Genomic DNA, 17,592 nt, shown 5'->3' on the forward strand with positions numbered 1-17,592 from the left:
GATCTACCAGGTGGAGATGGTCATCTCACTGAAGTTTTTTCTCACTCACTGTAGTGTGTATGAGTCTGACTGCACGTAGAGCTGCCGAGTCTCATGACGACAGAACATTAATTCAAAGCAGAGCAGGGAGGAGCAACATTTACATGAGAAATGTGAATGGACCGGCACACACACACCCCCCAACACCACCACCAATTCCAACATAGAAAAAAAAAAAAAATAACCCACATGCTGCTGATCTTCTGGCATGAATGAATAACCTGAGCCACAAGACATTTTCTTCTCTCTCTAAGGTAAGACTTTTCACTTCTTATCTATGTTTTATAAACATTAATCTTCATCTGTGGACTGACAAGACACCGGTCTGCTGGGGGTAAAAAAATTACAAAAAGTGAATTGATTTCAGAGACAAGAATAATTTATGGAGGTTATAAACGTTTACATTACAGATCAGGATAATCAGTGTTCAGGTTCTCCACTATGTGCTTGTATAAAAACTGATGACTTCGTGTTTCTACATGAGATATTTTGTACATGAACAAATATGTGTATATGATGTGTGTGTGTGTGTGTGTGTGTGTGTGTGTGTGTGTGTGTGTGTATGAGTGAACTAAAATATGTGTTTCTTCACTTTATTGTTTTTAAAACTAAAACCAGTAGAGATGATGTAATGAGGAGAAAGAGCAGGATATATACAGTATGTATCAGGTTTTTGCTTCATAAATCAGATGTTCCTGTTTATTTTCTTTTATAAAAAGGTTACTTTGCTCGGTACACATTATCATTTTTTTCCAGAACCGAGGTTTTCCCACAATTTGCTTTTCCACAACATATTCCAAACTACACAACTGTGAACAGTTTAATCAGAGGTGGCAAAAGTACACAAATACTTTACTTAAGTAGAAGTACAGATACTGATGTTTTAAAATACTCGGGGAAAAGTTGAAGTACTGATTATACTTTTTTACTCAAGTAAAAGTAAATAAGTATTGACTCGGACATGTACTTCAGTAAAAAGTAGTTATTACTGCTACCTGTTTTAGTGTACCTGACCCTCACATCATATTAATATTAGATAGATAGATAGATCGATAGATAGATCGATAGATAGATCGATAGATCGATCGATCTTTATTGTCATTGCATTGTACAGGTACACAGCAATTAAATGCAGTTTGGCATCTACCAGAAGTGCAAAAAGTAGCAATCATGCAAATAGTGCAGATAAACATGTAGCATATGTACAGCACATGAATAAATATAAAGGCTATAGCAGTGCAGATTATTATTATTCAGGTCTGTGCGGCAGTAATGGCGAGTCGAGGCGAGAGCAAGACGAGTTTCTCAAAGTGGAAATATGATCATTATTTCACTTTAGTTGAGTATAAAACAAAAACTTTTTAGTCAAATGTAAGTTGTGTCTTTCTGGTTCGACGCTCGTATCTACTGCGATAAACAGCAACTACAATCTGTCGAAGCTCCTCCAGAAACTCCACGGCTCGATGAAGCTAGAAGCTAGAAGCTAGAAGCTAACCCGGTGTTCTGTTCTACATTGTTGATAGTTTTCATACTTCAGCTGTGAAAGGAACATGTTTAAGAGCTCAACACAACAGCTTTTATGATGCAGAAGCTACTTTAATTTTTGATTGTGAATCTAATATTCAGCTTGTTTTGTTGTTTATTTCAGAAATCCTTGTGATATATTCAGTTTGTGCTGCTCTGACTTTAATAAAATAGTGTTTAAAAATGACTTTGTGTTTAAGTCAGTTTTGTGTTTGTAGACCATAACGCATGAAAGGGCATTAATGGAAACATTAAAGAAGGTTCTTTAAAAAAGTAACCAAAAAGTTACTTTTAACAGTAACGCATTACTTTTTGGTGTAAATAATCAACAAAGTAATTGAGTTAATTTTTGAATGAAGTAACGAGTAACTGTAACTAGTTACTATTTCTTAGTAACTAGCACAACGCTGTATATATATATATATATATATATATATATATATATATATATATATATATATATACAGTGAGGAAAATAAGTATTTGAACACCTGAGAAAGTCAATGTTAATATTTGGTACAGTAGCTTTTGTTTGCAATTACAGAGGTCAAACGTTTCCTGTAGTGTTTCACCAGGTTTGCCCACACTGCAGGAGGGATTTTGGCCCACTCCTCCACACAGATCTTCTCTAGATCAGTCAGGTTTCTGGCCTGTCGCTGAGAAACACGGAGTTTGAGCTCCCTCTGTCGAGAAAAATGTTTGAATTAACCTTATCTAGAGTGTGTTTTAATCCAACTAATATCCATCCAATAAATTTACCTAATAATTAGTATAGAATCTATTAGATACAATAGAAGCAGCTTGATTAACACCTATTTTAGCTTATGTGTTTTTAATCAGTCTCATGTAGTCTATGTACTTCAAGTATAATTCACAATAGCGATCAGATTTTAATAAATAGAGTAGAGTAGAGTCTGACTGGTGTTATGAGTGTGTTGGATAGACAAGAAAGAACAACATACAAGGCTTAAGCATGTTTATTGTGCAGAGAAGAGGTGAGATTTACGATGCTGTTAGTGAAGAATGCTCCTAAGAGATGTCCCAGGATGTCTGTAAAATAATAATGTAGTTAAACTTATACAAATAGACAATTTAAGTAAAATAATATAGCTTGATTTAATAAAAATGGAATAGCAAATAGCATTATAAAAGCAGAACACTTACACAGAGTAGATGTAGGGAAGATAAAGTAGGCCGCAAAATGGTTGTCCACGCATAAAAACCTGAGAGCAGGAGGAAGCGGTGCCTGGCTGTACCAGAGGGGGTGAAAGTTGTATACACATTCTTTTCTTAAGTGACATAGAGAAAAGGCCGTAAATAAGGGTAATGGGGGAACAGGAAAACCCAAATATGGAGTCCCAGGAAGGGGACTTTGCTGGGATGAAGAAAATAGGAAAAAAGTAAAGGTGTCATGTAACACCAGGGTATAAGAATGAGTGTGTGCAAAGTGTGTGTGCGCTTGATCATTTTGATGTGATGAAGTGACCACCTTCTATGGGCTCATCAGAACGTGTCTGGAATAAAGAAGTTTTTGCTCTTTCTCATCCAAGACTGAAGATTTTTCATTGGCTTTTGAGGTCCATTTCATTTTATTTTATTAAGTTAAGAGTGCTACATTGGGAATTATCTGAAACAAAGAATCCACCCATGATGTGTCTGCTCAGAGACGGGTTCTGAGTTCCAACACCTCCAAAGATTCTCTATTGGGTTTAGGTCTGGAGACTGGCTAGGCTGTCGGGAATCAGAGCCGGGGCGGCATAACGAGGCAGCATGACTGCTGCCGAGGGGGGCGTGACAGGTGAATCCCTGACTGCTACCGAGGGGGGCGTGGCAGGGAGGTCCCTGACACATATAGATAAAGATAGTGCAGATGTAATGAGAAGTAATAAAGGTTTACTATGTAATATGTAGATTTTATGTATAATTGTACAGAGGTTGTCAATCAAATTAAATATTTAATCGCAACTTAATCGCACATTTCTATCTGTTCTAAATGTACCATATATTTGTACTTCCTGTTGTAATACTTTAAGCAACATGGACATGGAGAAATATGGATGCAACATAGAGCATGAAGACAAAAAACTCTTGTAAATATTTTAAAGTAATAATGGCGTTTAAATGACGGAAATCATCAGGAAACCAAACGGAACCTTTACTATGTTTCCACACGGACAGTTAATGAGGTGACACCGAGGAAACTGCACCTCTTAAAGTCAAGAAGCTTTCATATATATAATCATAGACATTTTACAGATTTGAATGATGTATTGTTCTTATCTGTACGATCAATACAGTAATTTAGGTTTGTTTCACCATTATGAGGTAGTAACCCACAGAACGCCACCTAGAGGGTAAATTGTGTGAACCGTGGTGGATTTGGTGTTTGATTTGAGACTTGGCGCAAAAATAAAACAAAAGTTTACGCATTAAAAATATTTTTTTTATGTTTATGTTTTATGTTTATTTATTCATTTTATATCTAAGTAAAGAAGGGACGCCGTGAAATAAATTTATGTTTTGCTGGAGGTTTTAATTTCACCTCTTTTATATTTAGTCATTTATTTATGTATTTATATATTTTATAAAAATGGTAAAAACAGAAATGTGCGCTGAATTGATACGCGTTAATAACATTTAGTGCCGTTTAAAATAATTTTAATTTTGACAGCCAAATATATATATATTATTACAAAACAATTTAAAAATGTTGTTACTTAATGAATGTGTCCAGACTTAACAGCCACATATAGAACACAAGCAGAGTAAAGATGATGATGAGGATGATGATCAGGTGATCAGAAATGTGTCTGATCTCAGTCATATTTACATCACTGACTCCCTCTGTCTCATCCACATTAGCTTTACTTCTTGTTGCTTTCTGCCTGCTGATTCTTAGCTACGTAATCTAGTCTACATCTGTGGTGAGTGAGAGACAGGACTTTATACACCAGTGGAGTGTAAAAGACGCACAATGGCAGGAAATCTGTTGGTGGGCTGAAATCGGCGCTCAGTGGAAAAAAAGATTTGATATTTCACCAAATCAATTAATTAAAACTAAAGTAACGAGCTGGTGTTGAAAATGTAAAAAGTAGAAAGTACAGATATTTGTGTAAAAAATGTAATGAGTGAAAGTAAAAAGGTGTCTGAAAAATAAAGATTGGAGTAAAATACTGATACCAGAAAAATCTATTTGTACTTCATTACTTCACACCTCTGGTTTTAATAGCAGTAGATCTTTTTCAGAAATAAGTTTCTTTTTTATTCGCTTTTTCACAGCATATATTAAATCTTCTTTACACAATCACACAGACTTTTCCTGCATTTCTATATAGAAATATCAAAATGGAACATTTGTGTGTGATGTATAACCCACAAATGATTGTTTAGATTTATTTTACAACATGAAAATGTGCAAACTGAACACAAATAAATAAAACTACTTCACACTGGACGTCTTCTCAGCAAGATAAACCTGTACATAGTGCAATAAAACTCTAAATAAACAAATTATCAGTGATAACAAAACTCTTCCCCCATGTTCACTATGTTCATAATAATCACCTTTTAAAGCACTTTCAGTAATTCAGGAACTAATTGATGAAGTTTCTGTATTCAGCAAAGACACTTTCACATTTCTCACAGTCAGTGGTGGTTGCATGGACTTTGCAGAAATTGCAGCAGCAACAGGTTTTGTAGGCCAGTGTGCAAACTGGTCAGTGCAAACATCATCTAGAACTCTAATATAGACTTCACTGGTGGTGTTGCTGGTGGTAAAGTTCTTCCACAAACTGTTGGGCAGCTGCTTTGTGGCCTCTGACTGGAAGCTGCTTTATTTCAGTGGCTTTTGGACACCAAGTAGTTTACAGTTACACTGGGAGATCAACCATGCAACATGCTGGTTTACCAGAACAGCTAGAAATACCACCTACATGGCACATGCACCAGTGGAGTCTCATAAATGTGTTCCCAGGTTAAAAGGAAATATACTTAGGTTTTACTATTTTACATGCAATTATCATATTTTAATTATTTTATTCTAAGTGCATATTAATTGTGTTATTTTGGAACAACTTCAATGATATTAAGTGTTAAATGATATGTTTAAGATTAATTTGAATTGCAATATATATATGTTGTAATATACTTATGTTTATATGGAACAACTTTAAGTACATTTAGTGTAACTGAATTGTATTTCTTATCTGATTTATAACACACTTTAATGTTCTACTTGAAGTACAGTTGAAGAATATTTGAATCTTGACATTCATGTGTTCCCAGAATATTTACATTCTCATATCAGCTCATTAGTAATGTATCAGCAGAACAACTACAAGAGCTGCAGGAATGTTTTAGAATATGTTTTACAAACACACACACACACACACACACACACACACACACACACACACACACACACACACACACAGACACAATGTACTACAAAACTAAGAAGTAAGAAGTAAGTAAAGTACATTTACATTTGCGCCATTTAGCAGAGTATAATAAAATATAAAGTATAATTTCAACAAAGAAGCAAACAGTTACAGAACAAACATCATTTCATCCAAACAAAACACAAATGTCACCAGATCTTTACAGTGAAGGGCCACATTTCTTTCAGTGAGCCTCATTATTACATGTTCTGAAAATGAAGGCTCCTGCCTCAGACACTGTGACATTCAGGAATTCTTTTTTACTGTAAAAAGAGAAAAACAAACTTTTTAACTATAAAAGCATTTTTTCTGTTTTTATTGTTTTTATTTCATTTGTCTATAAGCACTTCGATCTCCTTTGCTCTCAGCTCTTTGGTCCTGGACGTCTGGTTTATAAGGAGTTGAAACTTTTAGCCGAGTGACCTGATGAATGTGGAACGAGTTTATGCGACAAAGGATTATCTGTAATTGGTCACTTTTAGAAATGGAGAGATTTATCAATAAAGTAGAGAATAACTGCAATTCATTACTTCTAATGCTACACTGTAAACTACACTGCACTCGGCTGCAGCACTAGTATTAATACTGGGACCGTTTTCATGCTCGCAGGTCTGCAACCACAGTATTTTCCACATTTGTCGTTTAGCCAAAGGTCATGTTCTGCTTCTGGACTTTTCAGTGTGTTCCCTCTCTCACGGTTTTGGGCAGTAAAAGAGCTGGTTTGAATGGCTTTGTACTCTGCTGCACTTGAGCTGAATCTGTTCTTGGCACAGGAAACGTGAGTCAGGATTTGTCACTAAGTGGTTGCACACAGCTTGCTGAAACTTTGGCCTGAACTTCAGCTGTAAGATGATATTTTTGCATTAAGAAATGCTTCAATCCCATGAAGCTTGGAAAAAAATAAATAATGCAGTAAAAAGTTTGAGCTGCTCTTCATTTTAAGTCTCAATCTCTTTTTTACTACTAAAGGATTAATGTAACTTTAAAATGATTGTTATATAGTAATTTTTTTATATTGTCTTGTGCTAAAATTGGTTGTTGTAAAAGTTTTTAAAAAGTGAACTATTTAAGGACAAACATTCATCCATGTAGATGTATATTAGTCATGTGAAAAATAAGGTCAACAAATGTGGAATAAAAACAACATGCTTTTGTAACATGGCTGTTATTACGGCTCTTTGATGACATTTAATCTCCATGATGCCATAAAGACCCTCTCAACTTAAAAAGTATTAACTGGTCAAACACACACACACACACACACACACACACACACACACACACACACACACACACACACACACACACATTTTAACCTGCGATTGTTATATTAAAGAGCAATTTCTACTTGATTTTACTCTTAAATTTAATTTTGTTGGTGTAAGCGTATTTATTAATATTTAATAATAACACATCCAATGACATCCTCTACAATTGTGTCTCCCTAATTGGCAGTATTTTTTCCTGCACATGTCTTGCCATTTTCTCTGTGCCAAATATCAGCTTTAGTTAAATACTTGTGTTTTCCATCACGTAAATCTAAATGACATTATGAAGGGATGTTCATAAAGACCTCCTCACAGTATCCACAGGCAAGTGTTCATGCTAAAATGTTTAACATACAGAATACAACAATTTTCATTTAAAAACATTAATTACACTTAATTTCACATAATTTATAGGTCGGATTAACAATGCAGAAGCTAGAATGAGTTAGAATAATTCAGTATTAAAATTAGAATAGAATAGAATAGAATATTATAATTAAAGAAGAAGAATTTTGTAACATCTAAAAACTGATCATGGTTTAATAATGAGACAATGTTCATTATTAAAAGCGCTATACAAATACAAATTAATTGAAAATGAATTGAATTTAACTCAAGGTTTGATTTAATAAATAAATGTCTCATATTTACATTATAATTTCTGTTAAATGACCTTTCAGATCTTTCACTACATCATCATTAAGCTCAACATGAGTTTTCTGGTGTCACGGATTGACCAGGCTTCAGGAACTGGGAGTAAAAAAGGTTGCTGGTTATTGCTCTTGAATAAACCAACACAAAAGAGTCAGACAGGAAACTTCAGGAAATGACATACTTATCTAAATCAAGCGTTATCCGAAGCGTAGTGCGGAGTGTGGGAAACACATGTCTGGATGATCTATAGCTGTAAACTCTAGATAGGATGGTGAGTGAAGGTGAAGGGGGTCTATAAAGCGGATGGGTAAATGAAGGACATGTGTAGTTGATTAGTCAGAGGGAGAGGCTCAGCGAGAGTGTTGGAGGGAGGTGTGACTGGTGGCTCTCTGACATCTGGGCAGATTTCCTCTGCAGAAAGCTGTTCTCTAATTCCAGCGCAGCCTGTATGTGTTACATTAGATACAAGGATAGAAGAGTCTCAGCAACACCACGTACATTATATTAGTGTTATTGATATATTTATTATTAAACAATAAAGCATCCAGTGAGAATTAAAGGGAATATTATATGTTGTTTTTTCTGGTTTATTTAAAAAAAAAATATTTCTAATTAAATTGTCTACTGTGACTTTATGGGTCATGCAATTTTTGCAATATTTAACCTCTGTTACAGAAATTTAGGGAAATGATGTGTTCCTTAAACATGAAATACAAACAGTAAATATGAGCCTGAAGATGTTCACACAATCACAATGCATCATGTCTTTGGAAAAAAGCAGCATATGATCCCTTTAAACATCTGTTTTCAATCTCAAAGGAAACTCAGACTTTAGACATCTGGAATGGAACATCTGCCAACAATTTTTTTTTTTATAAAATCTGGCAGATAATCTCACTCTATTACCTCAGATATTTAATGTGAAATTAAAACATTGCTTACTGCTCTCTTTCTTGATCTTCTCTTTTCTGTGTTACTGCTGTCTTCAAGTTCATTTCAGTTTTATCCAAATCATCAGACAAAGGAGATTTATTTGTTTGTAAGTTCTGAAAGACTCCTTTAATTTGGTCTCCCATTTCAAAAAGTAAACAGAAAAAATTGGCAAGCAAATTACATTGTTCAACATAATGACTTAGTGACAAATCATTTACAGCATCAGGGGTTTTTCTCCATGTTTTGTACTATTTTCCAGATGTCTTCTCGACTCTTGAAAGCATTACATTTTCACAATAGAATATTTGTACACATTATAAATACATATTAATTAAAGGTATTATCTAGTCAAGTCAAGTCAAGCCAAGTCAAGTTTATTTCTATAGAACCGGACATCACAACAGACATTGTCTCAAAGCAGCTTTACAGAATTTTAAGAGTGAAGGTGAATGGTGTGCATTTCTCCCTGATGAGCAGCCTGTGACTGTGGCAAGGAAACATTTACTTAGATGTTATGAGGTAAAAACCTTGAAAGGAACCAGACTCAAAAGGGGAACCTGTCCTCATTTGGGCGACATCAAGAGTGTGATCATAAATCTTTCAACAATACAGAACACTGGAGAGTGAGAACTAACATGAGCACTGGAGTGTGTGATTATGAGTAATGTTCTTTCTACAGTCTTATACATTCATTAGTGGTTATTAGAGGAATTAGCATAGCTGCTGTGCATGATATTAACAGCACAAGTTGATAATGTGCATTTGATCAAATGTACTGGGCACAAGGTTATGATGTGATGTGTGTTATGTGTAGGCTTTGCTAAATAGATAAGTTTTTAATCTCTTTTAAGAGACAATGCAACCCCTGGGAAGTGATAGCTGGCCAGCGTCTCTTCAACCCGGGGCATCGACCCATAGCCATGTTTCTTCAGTCGCATTAAGTTGGAGTACAGCACTGCCTTGGTAATAAAAATCTGGGCCAAATGCAGTTTTGCAGACACATGGAAATTCCAGTTATCCATGCGTCAGCTATGTCCCTTTTAGTGCCAAATCATAAACCGAATTCAAAATAATGAAAAAATAGGTGCTGACCATGTATTTGGTGTAAAGAAAAGGAAGCCCAACATTAGAACTCTGTTAACTCCATTTATCAATGAGCTTTAGGAGCTGCAGCAAAATGGAATATAATGGACACACCCAGAACCAAAAACATTATTCTACGGTGCAGTCCCTGGTGTCTCATTTATAAACGTGGTGTACACAAAAAACTGTGCTGGAACATGCATATACCACTTCCTACACCAAGGCTGTAATTTAATAAAAACATACTTGACAGTAAGTAAACAGTAGGTAAACTGTAAGTAAACTGAGCTCTGCATACACACATTCTGGAGACACAGAAGGTGAGAATGGGGAAATAGCGACACCAATGGTGAGATGGTGAACTGAAGTCGGATTGTATAGAAAGTAAATGTGAGAAAATGATCATAAGTATTGACGCCTTTCACACATTTAATTTTACACCGTATCATACATAATATCCACTTTATCATCAATATTAAATCCAGCAGTTGTATTTGGATTTATACTGAGTGATAATTGTTTCATAAACACCTTTTTGTAAAATCCAACTCAAATCTTAAATCAAAATATTTTATATACGTCTCACCATCACATTGTCCACTATGGGAGTGCAGTAGGAGCAGATGCACGACTGCATGGAATACCAACACAGTCTTTTACGTGTCTCACAGAATGAGAGGTAAGTCCACTTCAAGGCTCTTCTCTGTTCTGGCACCGAGGTGGTGGAATGAACTTCCCCTAGATGTCCGTACAACAGAGTCCCTGACTATCTTCAAGCGACGACTGAAGACCTACCTCTTCCTGAAACACTTAAATTAGCACTTTTCAAGTTTGCTTTGTAGAATTCAAGAGTTATATTTCTATTATGTTTGTAATCTTGTGTACCAGTGTAGATTTATTCATTACTAGAGACTCAAAGCACTTTTTTACATCGTTCTGGATAAGGGCGTCTGCTAAATGCCGCAAATGTAAAATGTAAATGTCTCTCAGCACGACTGCCTTCATCTGGCTCCGTCTCCATAGCAACGGAGGCAGAGGATCATAGATAATGCTGACAGAAATGCCAAAGGTAACCTTTTTCCCCATTTTTATCAGAGAATAAGGCAGAATGTGTGTGTCTCTAATTAACGTAGTCCTCTTAAATAATTTGGAGAATATATTCACTGTAAAAAAATAAAGCAATAAAAACAAGGATAATATCTAACGCTTAAATGTTGAGTAAATGGAGATTGAAGATTTAAAAAAATCAGTAATAAATGAGAATAAAACAATATAGCGTCTGTGGCATCCAGTGGCAGAAAGAAAAGTTTGGCGGAGGCTCCAAAAATACTTCCTACTGAAATACAGCCCATAGAAATTCGACCTCAGTGACATGAAAAAAGAGGGAAATTTGTGTCTATGAACACAAATCAATAGATTTGTTTTTTTTAACTATATCAGGAAATGCAGTGAGACTGGGCTGAGAATAGAGGAATAGAGGATCACATCACATACAGGACCATTAGATTACTGCAGAACACTTTGTAAATAAATAAATCAAATGCCCCCTCCAGTTCTTCTTTTTTCAGATTTTCGTGTTTAAGTCTCTGTTCTAGTGTGTTTGCTCATTTTCCTTCATTACTGTGTTTTATTTTTGGTTTATTTAATGTTCTATCTCATGCTCTTGTGTTGTCACTCAAGGCTCTGTGGTTGGTTCTCTAATGATTTGATATTGTTATTTTTAGTCATTTTTATGCTGTGTGTGATTATTTTGTGTTTTCTTTGTTCTGAGTTTGTCTCTCGAAAACTATTTGACCTCGTTCCTTTGTGGTCTCAGCTCCCTCTATGTCTTCCTCCACTTCCTGCACAATCCCCCACACACACCAGTTATGGCAGTGATTCTGCTATACAGTAATGTTTGCTCAGGGGGATTTGGGACTCCCACCAGTTGTAGTCACGCCCTGGTGGTTGGAGGACAGTTTTCTCCTTTAATAAAGATTCTTTATTTCACACATTTAAAATTAACACATCAAAGTAAAACTTTCTTAAATACTCAATAGGATACTTTTATTGTAATTTTACAGCTGTGCATCGAAATTAAACACAATCCTCATTAGTGCACGCACACACACACACACACACACACACACACACACACACACACTAGAGACACATCAGACAGCATATATTAATATGGATCAGGATCATTTTGCATCGACTAATTATGTTTAAAATATGAGACTGTTTCACGTACGCACACTTGCAGGTGATCTGTGATCTGTGTTACACAGGTTTATAAATCTGAATAATTTGGGGCATACACTGAATTTAGCTTCCAGTGCACATACACTTTTAATAAGGATCCTACACACAGTTTTATCATTCGGAACCCCTGATCTGTAGTTCAGATTCAGTGGCTTCTCCACAAATAAAAGATTTTGCACACTGTACAAATGAGTTTGTTTAGTATTTAAACATTTCTGCTGTGATGAATTTGCTGATATACCCTAGAGGTGTGGGAAGAAAATGTCTTTTTCTCTGTATGGTTGTATTTTGCTGCCTGAGGTTCTTGTCTGGCTGTGGAAATGATCTACATCACTTGATTCATGACTGTCTAAATCAGGAGTGTCAAACTCAGGCCTGTAGTTATATTTGGCCCGCGAGATCATATCAAATGTGTATTAGAGCTGGCCCGTCAGTAAATAGCACATACACCGCTAATACTACAAATCCCAGAATGCTTTGTTAGTGCTTTGGCGCGTCAGTCGAGACCGCTGAAAAACTCTGCGCTGAAAAACTCAGCGTACTCCGCGCTGAATTTACTCGGAGGTTTACCGACTTTGAAACCCAGAAATCCAGATTTAAATTGCTCAGTAATCCGTTTGTGGTTGACGTGGAAAGCGTACCAACCAACCTCCAAATGGAGCTGATTGAACTCCAGTGTAGAGTCACACTCAAGTCAAACTAAGACTCTGTGTGTGCTGCACAGTTTCCATGTTTCCTCCCGACACACTGCTCCAACTCCGTGCCCAAGCTGCTCAAATCCTCTCTGTGTTCAGCAGCACATATCTGTGTGTGTAACTGTTCTCTTTAATGAAGATGAACAAAACACCACTCGGGAGTCTCACTGATGAACATCTTCACTCAATCCTGAGGATCTCCTCAGCTCAGAGTCTAAACCCAGACATGATGCTCAGCTCAGAGTCTAAACCCAGACATGATGCTCAGATCAGAGCCTAAACCCCAGACATGATGCTCAGCTCAGAGCCTAAACCCAGACATGATGCTCAGATCAGAGCCTAAACCCCAGACATGATGCTCACATCAGGGTCTAAATCCAGACATGATGATCAGATCAGAGTCTAAACCCAGACATGATGCTCAGCTCAGAGCCTAAACCCAGACATGATGCTCAGCTCAGAGACTAAACCCAGACATGATGCTCAGATCAGAGCCTAAACCCAGACATGATGCTCAGCTCAGAGCCTAAACCCAGACATGATGCTCAGCTCAGAGCCTAAACCCAGACATGATGCTCAGATCAGAGCCTAAACCCAGACATGATGCTCAGATCAGAGCCTAAACCCAGACATGATGCTCAGATCAGAGCCTAAACACAGACATGATGCTCAGATCAGAGCCTAAACCCAGACATGATGCTCAGATCAGAGACTAAACCCCAGACATGATGCTCAGATCAGAGCCTAAACCCAGACATGATGCACTTGTATCTAAGAAGAGATGCAGGTATCTGACTTCAACCAATGTGCATCAGAGTAAATCAGAGTGTAGCAAACTGAGCTTGAATGAATGTTGTCTTTATGCACTTTTTCTACTCTAAGACATGGACTGTTAATAGTTAAAAGATTGGCTTTTTTAATTGACGGAAATTATTATTTTTGGTTGTTTTGTTGCCCTGTGAAAAAAGTTTTACATTAAAAAGGAATTTGAAAAGGCTACAGAGAGAGAGAGAGAGAGAGAGAGAGAGAGAGAGAGAGAGACATAAGAAACAAATACCACTGATGTGTTTTATTTCAAATGTAATTTCTAATGTGTTTATAATATGAAACTTTGGTTGTTTCAGATTCATTGTTTATGCAAAACTAAAGTTTGTTTTCATATAAAAAGGTTCAACATTACAGATCTGAAGAGACTGAAAACATGCACAATTGTAAAGTAAATTTTTCAATAAATATTGAGTTTGGCCCACGACTTCGTCCCAGTTTTTAATTTTGGCCCTCAGTGAATTTGAGTTTGACAGCCCTGGTCTAAATCATAAGACCCACCTGATTCATCACCATCCATGTCTTTGTGTGTCTTCATGGTCATCAAGTCTTCATCCGAGCCACTGTCACATCCTTCATAATCACTGTCTTCTCCTTGGATGAGTTTTAGTGTAGTTTGAACATCAAATTGTTTCCTGTACTTGTTGATGTTCTCACTACAAAAAAGTTAAAGTCACCTCAAAATAGGTTCAATTTATAATATTCTAATCTCATTTGTTTATTTTAATTATGAATATACAAAAGAGTTTCATAATAAATGTATTTAACAACTTTATTAATGTTACATTATTTTTATTATATTTATAATATACATAAAAGTGTAACACCTCAGAATCTACATTTATTTTTTTATTTGTTTGTGATATCAGCACATGGTCTTTCATCACTGCTGCTGATTAAAATCCACCAACAGGGGGCAGTAAAGTCATGGTGCAGTTACTGAGGTGATGAAGCGTAGTGAAACGTGGAATTTTAAATGAGTGATTTGTGTTTTTTCAGGGTGTAAAATTGACACTAATACAGTGAACACTTGTTTGTGTGATTTTCTGCAGAAGCTGATCTTCCACTTATATTTAATGTGTGTAATAATCTGCCTTTGTTTGTGTTTGTATCAGGAAATCTGTAAAAACTCCACACGAGTCTTCCAGGCATCATGATCCTCCTTTCTATTTCCATCTTCTGGCTCTCTGTCTGTGTGGGTGAGTGACCTGGTTCAAGTCCAACAACACACAAGTGTCCTCACATTCATTACAATATGCTACAATTTTTATAAAATGCTCCAAATCATGTAGATTGTAATGTTTCCCCCCACAGACCCCATCAGTGCAGATCCTCACATTACTGTAGAAGCTCATGTGGGTTCCACAGCTCTCCTGCCATGTAGCCTGAGTAAAGACTTCAGCAAAACTCCACATGTTCAGTGGCGTACTGATGATAAGATTGTGTTTGAGAGAAACATTAATAGTACACATGAGGGTCCAGGATATGAAGGACGTGTGGACGTTCCTGAGGACGAGCTGCGTAAAGGAAACTGTTCTCTGGTGTTGAAGGACGTCAACATCACTGATCACACGTTATACAAATCCTCTGTGCTGGTACATGTGAAGGCTACAAACACTAACAAAATGCAAGAAATCCACAGAGTTCAACTCAATGGTGAGTAAATTATTCAACATAAAATGTAGATATAAAAGTCACAGTGTATCAGATAAAAGAGAGAAATATGGACATTTTATTTGCTCACATCTGATCACATTATTTAGAACAAACAAATAAAATAAAATGAAAAATAAAACTACAAAAATAGACATGAATAAAAGGTGCACTATTGTATTTATTGGAAAACTGATCAGAAAGGGTCAGAGGTCATCTGGTTGTGATTGGAGATGTGCATCAGGACTGAGATCCTGCAGGATGGAACAGTTTAAACAAGCAGTCAGATATGAAGCTGACAGGACGAGGACACAAAGACAGTTAGAGCAGCATCCAGATGTTTATCAGGTGGTTAGGAAGATGCTGTAGTTCCTCCTCTTGATGTTTTCACAGAGCACAGTTTACACTCTGCTTTGATTTGATCATTAATTGTGAAATCCATCCAGATCACTACAATATTGTCAGGATTATGGACAGGAACTCTGTTTCCCACAAGCCACTGCAGCAGGTCTCATGTTTGTTTTTACACCTGATTCATGTTTCATGATCATTAGCACTTGTGGATGAAGATCTCACCGTTCACTGCACACTTTGTCTTCTGTTTGTTGTCTCATGCTGTCGGTTCCTGCTTGTGCTCAGGATTCGTTTTTCTACTTTACTTTCTGATTGTTCTGGATTTTGCTGTTTATTTTTGGGTTCAATTTTTCTTATAGTTTATATCTGTGTGTAATATAAATAAAAATATATTTTTCCTACATAAAACCTTTTTCTAAAGGTTTTTGTGTCTCTTCAGTTTTTCAGAGAGTATCAGCTCAGGTGGGCTCCACAGCAGTGCTGCCATGTTACTGCAGAAATATCTCCATCCAAACACCTCATGTTGAGTGGCGTATTGGTGATGAGATTGTGTTTAAGCGAGAGGGTAAAAACACATCTTATGGTGAAGGATATGAGGGACGTGTGGACTTTTCTGAGGAGCTGCTTAAAGGAAACTGTTCCCTGGTGTTGAAGAACATCAGTGTTACTGATGAAGCTCTTTACAGTGGTTTCATTTTAACAAATGACAAAAAGAACCGTGACTTTGTCCTGAAGGTGAAACTCTCAGTCAGTGGTAAGTGGATTAGTCTCAGATGATGCTGAATACAGTATCAGCACATACAGAAATCTGACTCATAGCAATACAGTGGAACCTCGGGTTACGAATTTAATTCGTTCCGGTACTTTATTCGTAACCTGAAAAGTTCGTATCCGATACAAATTTCCCCATAATAATGAACAGAAACTTGTAATTCGTTCTGGACAACCAAAAATATTACTTCAATAAAAATAAAGCCAATATTCACTAATATTATTTACTTTTAACATGTTATATTAAAATTATACCACATAAAACATACAAAAGAGGAAAAGATCTTTACCGGTACTTTCCCTTTGAGAAGACTCGCTGCAGGAGACGACGTTTGTAGAAGGGGAGGAGGAGAGTTATTGTTTGGAAGGAGAATCTTATTATATTATATTATTTATATATTATTATATATTATATTATAGAATATTAAAGACAGTGTTATTAACACGAACGCTGAGACAATTGTTGCATTAGAGGAAAATGAGAGCTGTTTCTTTAAGGCTACTATCAGTTGGTATTGAAGTCCAGAGTGAAATTCATTATGGGTATTGTACTTGGAAAAGACTGTAACCCTGCTAATCTATCTTCATAAAAACAAGTAAAGTGGTTATGCATCGGCTAATGTTGTCCATCTCATCATTCCACGAGCATCAACTAACGAGTTGTTACGCTGCTGCCGGGAAAAGTTCAAGCGGATAAGTAACACGATGCTCTCGCTAGGGACACAGGACGCTAACTGATGTGACGAGCTGTGTGGATAGAGCAAAACAACCAACCTGCCTGTGATTTTTGGTGAGCGGCGTTCGTATCGATATATTGTTCGTAACCAGGGCAAAAATTTTGATGAACTGCGATTCGTAACCTGAATTATACGTATGCCGGGGCGTTCGTAACCTGAGGTTCCACTGTATATGCAAAGTACATATAATGCATACGTTTTCCCAAACACACACACACACACACATTATATATATTTATAAAACTTTTATATATGGGTAAATATATAACACACACACACACACACACACACACACACACACACACCTGTAATACATAAAATTTGCTCTTTTCTAAAAACGTATTACTTACTTTATATAACAATCGTACATTTT

General features: G+C 36.3%; 1 protein-coding gene and 1 long non-coding RNA gene across 2 annotated transcripts in view; both read left to right on the forward strand.

The window, feature by feature from the left end:
• Positions 1-16,527, forward strand: part of LOC124392179 — a 77,928-nt gene extending 61,401 nt beyond the window's left edge. The window contains exon 4 of the mRNA XM_046858942.1: positions 16,151-16,527. Within this exon, the coding sequence (XP_046714898.1) occupies positions 16,151-16,488 (338 nt within the window). The 3' untranslated portion in view covers positions 16,489-16,527. The remainder of the gene's footprint in view (positions 1-16,150) is intronic.
• On the forward strand, positions 237-15,158 carry LOC124392196. Its single transcript, XR_006927117.1, has 3 exons — positions 237-293; positions 14,820-14,903; positions 15,019-15,158. It is a non-coding gene; the product is annotated as an uncharacterized LOC124392196 (long non-coding RNA).
• Positions 16,528-17,592: the final 1,065 nt, after the last annotated feature.

The sequence above is a fragment of the Silurus meridionalis genome, chromosome 10 (assembly GCF_014805685.1).
Source record: "Silurus meridionalis isolate SWU-2019-XX chromosome 10, ASM1480568v1, whole genome shotgun sequence".
Taxonomy (NCBI): Eukaryota; Metazoa; Chordata; class Actinopteri; order Siluriformes; family Siluridae; genus Silurus; species Silurus meridionalis.